At 47.5% G+C, this 8,441-nt stretch overlaps 1 protein-coding gene across 1 annotated transcript; it reads left to right on the top strand.

The window, feature by feature from the left end:
* The first annotated feature begins 2,764 nt into the window (after positions 1 to 2,764).
* fax (failed axon connections) lies at positions 2,765 to 7,382 on the top strand. Its single transcript, XM_089582672.1, has 4 exons — positions 2,765 to 3,177; positions 4,349 to 4,684; positions 5,392 to 5,529; positions 6,004 to 7,382. Exons 1-4 carry the CDS (start codon positions 2,893 to 2,895, stop codon positions 6,373 to 6,375), a joined length of 1,131 nt encoding a protein of 376 aa, XP_089438798.1. The 5' UTR covers positions 2,765 to 2,892; the 3' UTR covers positions 6,376 to 7,382.
* The last annotated feature ends 1,059 nt before the right edge of the window (positions 7,383 to 8,441 follow it).

Below are 8,441 nucleotides of genomic sequence, written 5' to 3'. Positions count from 1 at the left end.
ATCCGTAAGCATGGGTCTTGTTCAGGCGCACAGAAGGCAAGCCATTCTGTACATGAGCTTCTGGCGCTGGCGCATGGTTGCGTTTTGTTTGCGTAGACTGACTGTACTCAACGTTCGCTTAGTTTATCGCGGGAATGCATGGTCACTCGAAGGGGCGACAAAAGTTGTAGTTACCATTGTGGAATTTCCTTGCCTGGTAACTTTGCGTTCTACCTCATCCATGTTCCGTAAGTCCCAAATAGTATTGCACAAAAGATTCGGTCCGTAGAAAGGGCGGTAAAGTCAAGTGAGCATGTCAGCGACGTACTACGCTCACATGTATACATAGCTTAATTAAAGATGTTCAACGCGTACAGTAACATCCGAGATGTTGTTTCAGTTTGCGATTCACTAACAACCAGGAGGTAATCATGATGACGCCATAATTCGGGCGGCGATATCTGCACAATATATTACTCACCGCGGCCCTCGATTCTCGCAACAGATAAGCATAATTATATATCCGAGCAAGCGTGCCAGCTGCATCATCGTGGGCGCCAGCGCACATTTCCGTGTTAATTGAGCATCCGCACGGGAGTTGTCGATGGACTATTATCAGCGTGAAATGAAACCCGTACAGCATAGCTGTAACGCGAGCAAAAAATTACAAAAATATCGGCTGCTTAATAAGATATACAGGCGGGAGTCCACTGACACATTCACACAGCGTCTTCGTGCAATCGAAGAGAAAATCAAGTGTTCTGGTGTGCAGTCTGGCTCAATCAAAATCTTGGTAGTTTTTCTATTTCCGCTTCAGGTGTCTTGTCCGCGTTTCATTCGACGCTGACAGAGCATTCTGAACCCATATATAACCAAACTGGCACAGGAAGAATCAAACAAATTAAATGTAACGTAAGAATTATTTGAAAATGTGCTGGTTGGTTGGTTTATGGGGTTTAACGTCCCAAAGCGACTGAGGCTATGAGAGACGCCGTAGTGAAGGGCTCCGGAAATTTCGACCACCTGGGACAGCACACGGGCCTCTGGAATTTCTCCTCCAAAGAAATTCAACCGCCGCGGCCGCGATCGATCCCGCGTCTTTCGGGTCAGCAGCCGAGCACCATAACCACTGAGCCACCGCGGCGGCTGAAAATGTGCTCTCCCGCATATTTGTATCAGGTATAGTTAGCTGCTCGTATGATTTAGAAGATCCTTGCAGCATGAGCAGAGATATGATCTTCGTTTCCTCACGGGGACGTAATTGACGCGTGTCCCACCATAATCTTAGCAGCACAAAATGCTGGCTGGACCGGTGGCCCTTACCAACAAGCCGCCGCGGTGGCTCAGTGGTTATGGTGCTCGATCGGCTGCTGACCGAAAGACGCGGGTTCATCCCGGCCGCGGAGGTCGAATTTCGATGGAGGCGAAGAATTCCAGTTAAAGAATCCCAGGTGGCAGAAATTTCCGGAGCCCTTCACTACGGCATCTCTCATAGCGTGAGTCGCTTTGGGACGTTAAACCCCCATTAATCAACCCTTACCAACGTAACGTGACCCCCCCCCCCCCCCTTCCCGCCCCCATGGCTTTAATGTGCTGTTTGTGCCGAATGGTGACCCATAATTGGACGAAAAATGCACAGGTAGGCGGATATATAAGATATAAGGAGAAGAGAGACAAGGAAGAATCTGTCGTCTTGTGTCCCCATCTCACTGCGCATTTGTAATAATCTAATTATGCGCTTTTCAGTGAGGGTATTCTTCGAATCTGATACGCTTTGCGTGACCTGACAAACGCAGTATCATCAAAGGTTCTTTTCGCAGGTTTTCTGAATTAAAAGCCAGTCGATCTCCGTACGCTCGACTCATTGAATTTATATGTATCTTGATTTTTTGTATTCAAGCGCCCGTTTCAGCAAACAGTCCGCAAGTCGAAAGTAACTTATGCCATGTTAAACTATTCTTCATAGCGCGCTGCTGGAAATAAACTGCTCATTCAAGCCTACTGCGGCTGGAGCAGTGGAAGGGTGTTCTGCTTGCTGCTTTACCATGTCAGATCTGAACACTCTGCTGTGTCTTAACAAGCTATATTTGAGAAACTGCCTAGACAGTATCTGAGTAGTGACTGCAATCACTGCGCAAATATCCCGAAGGAACGGCTAAACATTTATTGGTTTACGAGGGCAATCGTTGTGATACGGCCAATTTGGACCTTCTCTGTGTTGCGACAGTCTTGCATTACTGCCCTAATTAACCTCAAATGTTTTAATTATGCCAGTTTGGTAGTTTTGTTGGCCACGTTAATAACATTTTTTTTCCACATATCTATTCATCAGGCCACTGCCACGCTTGAAGAAAACTGCCACTCATGAGCTTTTTTTTTTTTTCTGGCCCGAAACTTTGTTACCGTTTTGAGGTATGTCTTACGCAATGAGGTCATCACCGTCAGCGAAAAATGAAGGGGACTCGCAGTTTTACGTTCTTTCATAATCTTCACCTCCATGCAGAGAGATGTGTTATACGCACTCACAAAATCGTGGAATTCGAGGGTGACTCAGCGTTTATCGTGCTTCCGAGACAAGGCGCCGTGACATCATGCGCAGTGACGCCTTTATCGTAAGCGCACATTGGATAACGCGCCTGCGCCGGCAGCGTCGGTTTCGTCGAGCTGGGAGAGCTGTCAAAAACTCAAAAACGGCAGCAGTGAGAACGTCACATCCGCTATCGAACTCATCCATCGCAGTCCCCATGACGTCATGCTTCAAGCCGCGTATAAAGCGCCCCCACCCAGGCCGTCCAGGCGTTGGCCAATCATCGACCGCCTGTCGACAGTGCGTGAAGCTTGGGTTGCTGCTCTGCGCCATTTTGCGCCGGTCTGCCGTCGTCGCTCATCTGCAGCCGCGAGCTCCTTCCCGCCATGACGAGCCCAAGCGAGACCGAGAACTCCGCTGGCACCGCACCCCCAGCGAAGGCCGAAAAGCCGGCCGAAGCTCCAGCCACACAGGAGACCGCGGCCAGCCCAACGTCCGACGCCACCACTACCGCCGCGTCGGCGCCGGCAAAGCCCAGCGTTCACAAGACGGATTACGAAAAAGATGTAGTCTATCTCTACCAGTTTACTCGCTGTCCGACTTTGCCCGGAATCTCGCCTTTCTGCTTGAAGGTTGAGACCTGGCTGCGCATGACACAAGTCAAGTACGAGGTGAGGTCGTCTTTCGCAGCGCGCCGTTCGTTTCAAATCTTGGCACTGCCGGGATTGCGTCGGCCGGCTTGGTGTGACGCGACGTTAGGCTTAAGAACTGTCAGTGCGTGTTGTCATGGCCGATGCATGATTCGGAACAACGTACGGCGATCGTTCTCGCGCCGCACGTTGTTCATTTTCGGTCTTATTTTGTAGCAGGATGAAAAAAAGGACTCCCGATGGGTAAATAATACTGCATGCAAACGGGCGAAAGAGGCTGGTTGTCTTGAGTGCAGCCCCGCCTTCACCGGTTAGCTAATCTGAATCAACGAAGCCGGTCGATGAAATATCCGTTCCTTTGTGTTTTACAAGGTGGAAGCCGTTCTCTTTGTTATACTGGTTATTCAAGTGCACAGGAAGGCAGAGTAAAATGGCATATTGGAGCGTAGCAAATGCCCTGCGGCACTCGTTTATCTCCACTATTCATATAAAAATCTGCTATTATAGTATCACTGCCTTCACGCCATAGTGCGCTGCGCCTTTAACCGCCGCAGCATTCGAAAACGAATGTTAAAATTAGCACAGCATTGCTCGTTTCCGTAGGATGCTCGGTGGTAGGCAATTTGCGTTCAGTGCATGACTCATTCGTAGCGTGCCTTTAATACTAGTGCGAAAGCGAATACTGTGAATTCTCAGCGGTCCTCTCATCTGCGCAGCGCGCGTGCACATCCTATTCATAAAAAAAAAATGATGAGTTCGCATGCGTGCGAAATTTCGGTGAAAATCTTCGCCGCAGTCTGAGGGTTGTTGAACCGCGCGGAAAGGGCGTTTCTCCTAGCGCTTAATTACGATGACAGGCCGCTTCAGTAACTGCAGCGCATTTAGGTGAAGTTTTTGTTCTGTGTTCTCATGCCTATGACACTGTAGGTGACCGGGTATTGGCATCGTTTTGTGAGCTTTTTTTTTTCTTCCTACCGGGTGTGCGCTTCAGAGCATACTGTGCAAGCTTGACCAGACCATCAGGTTTGCCCTGTGTGCACTGTTGCTTGAAAGCATTGGGTAAGCTTTGCAAGCCTGATAGTCTCGTGCGGAGTGCATTACCTGTTTCCAGCTTGTGAGCAGAGCAGCGAGCTGTTTTTTTTCCCCCTGAATAAGCCATCTCATTGCTTTATGTGCTTTTGTTTTTTTCCAGAATGTGGACCACAAGCTCAAGTTTAAGTCCAAGAAAGGCCAACTGCCCTTTGTCGAGCTCAATGGCGAGGAGATTGCAGACTCGGACATCATCATCAAGCAGCTGACCCAAATCTTTGGCAAGGATTTGGATGCTGGCCTGACCACTGAGGAGCGCAACATCTCTCATGCCTTCTCGTCCATGCTCAACAACCACACCGGATGGGTGTCCCGCTGCTGGCGCTACCGTCACCCGGGCCAGTTTCTTAAGGCTGCCCAGATGGACGTGAAGCGCATGCTGAACTCAAAGTTGCCCAAGGGGGTCCTGCAGTTCTTTTTCAAGCTCGCATTCAAAAGTGTGAGTTTCTTACGGTGAATCTGTTGAAATAATTCTTCAGTGCAGCTTTGTGTGAGGTGGGTGTGGCCTAAGCTCTTTAACAACTGGGCAAGTTAGGACACTGGTTGCAAATTGTGGCAGACATTAGCAATGCCTGTGCTGCCACTCAAGCTCCAGAATATCTCCGTCTGGATACTCTACCAAAAGCTGGCACAGGTGTACCTTACTTGGCCTTTCAAGTTTGAAGGTTGTCCGTTATGCACCTGTTTGCTTTGTTGCATATCTGCAGCTTTTATTGGCTTAGTAGGATGCATTTAGAATTAGTTTACACATTTTGCACTTTACAGCACTAACGTTGGCATTTGTCTGTTTTGCCACATGCATACTTCCCTCGAGGTTTACTGTAGTGTTTAGTCAGTCACTCCTAAATACGTAACCTGCCTTGTACAACGGAGGCAACAGCAGCAAGAATGAACTGTTTGCTTCTGTGCCTTGAAATCGTGCAACCTGCTGTCACCTGCAGGTAGCCTAAGAGCTTATTTGAAGAAATGTATCCGTTAATTGTGTTGTCATAATTTCCCAGCTTTCTGCCTTTTTCTTTGCATTTGTTGCATATCTTCCCTACAATGCCATTTTAATACTGCATCCCAGTATACATGGCAGGCCCCTTAGCTTGGCTTTTCTTAGAAGTGAACTCATTCTGGTTTTGGTCATCTTATTCTCTACAGAATGTGCAGCAGACCATTGGCCATGGCCTTGGCCGTCACACAACAGAAGAGATCTTGGAGTTTGGGAAGGAGGACCTCAAGCACCTCTCGCAGTTCTTGGGAACCAAGCCATTCTTCTTTGGTACAGAGCCACACCTGGTAAGTCTGTGTGGCCACGGTCTTTGCTGGCTATCCATAGCTGCCACCTAGCAGTCATTTATGGTTTTTTGTTAATCAAAAATTGTGGCTGACCATTGGCAGCATTTGTCATTTGCCATGTCATTGGCACTGAAGAACGCGCTGAAGTGAAAATGCAAAGTTGCGAACTTGCATCTTCCTGGTGATCATTTTTTGCAAAAGTATAAATTGGTTTATTATGAACTACGCTATTCTTGCAGTTCTTATTTCAGTATAGTTGTAGCAGTATGTGAGGGGCTTTCACTCCTGCTGTCTCTCATTGATTGGTACCCTGTACTTAGTGCACACTAGTCTAGTGCATGAAATACCTTGCTGGAAGGACTTGTGGCTTTTGTGCTGGGGTGTTTCTCTTTGCCCATTTGCTAATGCATGTGGTTGAGGGAAAGGCTTGCCTGCACGGAAAATGCTAATTCAGCCTGCTTTGTTTGCGTGCAGCTGGACTGCGTGGCCTTTGCCCACCTCTGCCAGTTTGTGTACGTCCCCTTCGGCAACCTGCTGGAGTACATGGAGCAAGAGTGTGCCAACCTGCTTGCCTTCGTGGAGCGCATGAAGGAGCGCTACTGGGCTGACTGGGATGAAATCTGCAAGACGCTGGAGCTGAACACGCACCTGCCCAAGAAGGTGCCAGAGGAGGAGCCCAAGAAGGCTGCGGAGTCTGCGCCAGTTGCTGATGAAAAGGCCCCCGCTGCTGAAGATGCTGTCAAGAAATCTGAAGCTACTGTCGAGGAAGTCAAGAAGGAAGAGGTCATCAAGAAGGAAGTTGTCGAGGAGGTTGTTACTAAGGTCGTCACAGAGGTCAAGGAGTGAGCAGTTTGCACTCTGGAGAAAAAGGCTTTAGTCATTTTTCCGTTCCATGGGGTTGGGGGGTGTACTAGTTCCGTTCTTAATGCAGCCTGTGGGAGGGTCGTTTTCATCTCATTGTGCAGCGAAGTGGTCGGTCGCATGTTTGCGCTTTTTTGATGGCGAACCGTTCTTAATTTTTCAGGGAGTTTTGGAAGGGAGGTTCCATGGAGTTGATACCATGCGTGGTGTTTAGCATTGCGCACAGAGCTACAAAGTTGTGAAGAGAGCTCGTTGCGCAGGGCATTAAGCGTTTTTACAGAGCAAGTCAGGAGGGGCAGCAGTGCATTTTATGAAATTTTGTTCCTCTTCTTTTGCATGGGTGGCCAACTTCCGTGCATGTTTTGTTTGGAGGGCTGGTCAGATGGAGGAGCTGAAGACATCTTATACTCATGATCCACTACATACTCAAAGCAATGCATATTATATTATATCAAAGTTGTAAATTTGCTCTCAGTGTATTTTTCATCTGTCGTACATTCTTTTTTTTTTTAAGCTGTGTACACATGTAACTATATGCTCGTTTCTGTTGTAGAGATCTGTTTTTGTTCCTTCAGCCACCTGAGTTCATCTTGAGGTCTAGTTGCGGAATTGCTCAAGGAAAGTTTTGAAAGTTGTCTCGCCACCTTTTTGCATACGTGCTGTTGCTGTATTCATATAGCATACTGTAGATCTCATGTGACAGTGTTTACAGCTAAAACAAAGTTTTTACGGCGTTTTTGCTCGACCATTTGTGTGAACAAATTTTCAGCCTGATCAACCTTCTTCGTATGTCTTTTTTTTTTTCTTCCCATTTTTTCACTGTGTCCGTGTGTGCATCGTCGCATTATATTGTACATGCCCGCAGCTTTATACTTTTTTACGGCAGTTTTTGTAATGCCTTTTTACTTTACCTTCCTTCCCTTCCTGTTTCCCCTTTGATGTGGAACTTTGTAAAAATGAGACAACACAGATTAAAGTTTGTGGATGAATTCCAGGGTCTTCAAAGTGTTGCCTTTTGATGCTGCATCCCTTCATTTTCAACAAGTTGTGCTGAATAGTTACTTTGTGTTAAGCATGCCTCCATACCCAGATTTCTTTCCTTCCATCTGGTACAGTGTATTGTGCAGTACAGTTGTTGGAGTCTTAGTGGGCCATCAACACTGCTTCCTGTGCAGTTTAAAAGGGATTTTGGAGGAAGGCGAGCCAATGTTTCTACATTCTGTCAAGAGTATAAGGCCCAAGAATTTTGCTTCTGGGCTGTGCTGTGTAGCTCTTTGTGCATCGCTGGTGTTCCAAATCTCCTGGAGGTGAGGCCAATTCTTGTACTCATCTGTACCATGCCTTGGACTTTCATCGGTGATAGAGAGCCTCTATACACAGCTTGGAAGCAAACCCCTTGGGCTGTATATTTTTGACAAAGGCTGTACTTCCATGGTTGGCCTTGCAGCATTGTTTTCTGACAGTTGGTAGGGTTGCATGACACATGGTGAGTTCTGCGCTGTGCATAAAACTGGCCCATTGGCAGCGGGGCCATCAGATACCGCTGCAGATAAGTAGTGCAGGTAAGTCCAATAGAGCGCGTTAGTACGTTTCGAGTATTCGGCTGTGCCGCTAAGAGTGCTTCGCATGACGGTAGCCGCATGTAACTTGCCGCTCTCTGCTCAAAGCTGCAGGTTGACTTGCGCGCGTCCAGTGATATTTCACGTATGTAATAATACCATTGCGAATGCAAAGAATATTTGCAGGTGCTACAGTATATTCTGCCGAATGTGCGACCGAATCGCTGTTGCCCGCCACGGCAGGTACATGGGTGAAGTTTGCGGTCGAAGTGTCTGATTAGGCGCGCATTTTTTTAATGCTTTCGATGATCTCACCTGCGAGTATACAAAATAAACATGGGGATTGCGTTGTAAAGCTATATTTTACAGCCAATCGAACAGTTTAGGCGCTGATGTTTTTAAACTCATGCATGCATCTTTAAGGGGAGACCTAGACTGACGCTGTGTGGCCGCGCTACCAGTATGACTGATATCGGTGCTAAGAAAATTGGT

The sequence above is a fragment of the Amblyomma mixtum genome, chromosome 3 (genome assembly GCF_055824585.1).
Source record: "Amblyomma mixtum isolate Tamu chromosome 3, ASM5582458v1, whole genome shotgun sequence".
In the NCBI taxonomy this organism is placed as follows: domain Eukaryota; kingdom Metazoa; phylum Arthropoda; class Arachnida; order Ixodida; family Ixodidae; genus Amblyomma; species Amblyomma mixtum.
Note: the sequence above shows the minus strand (reverse complement) of the source record. Positions and strands in the feature narration are given on the sequence as shown.

Coding starts and splice junctions, on each gene's coding strand:
- fax (XM_089582672.1), top strand. CDS start 2,893: ATGACGAGCCCAAGCGAGACCGAGAACTCCGCTGGCACCGCACCCCCA. Junction 3,178..4,348: donor TGACACAAGTCAAGTACGAG/GTGAGGTCGTCT, acceptor GTTTTTTTCCAG/AATGTGGACCACAAGCTCAA. Junction 4,685..5,391: donor TCAAGCTCGCATTCAAAAGT/GTGAGTTTCTTA, acceptor TATTCTCTACAG/AATGTGCAGCAGACCATTGG.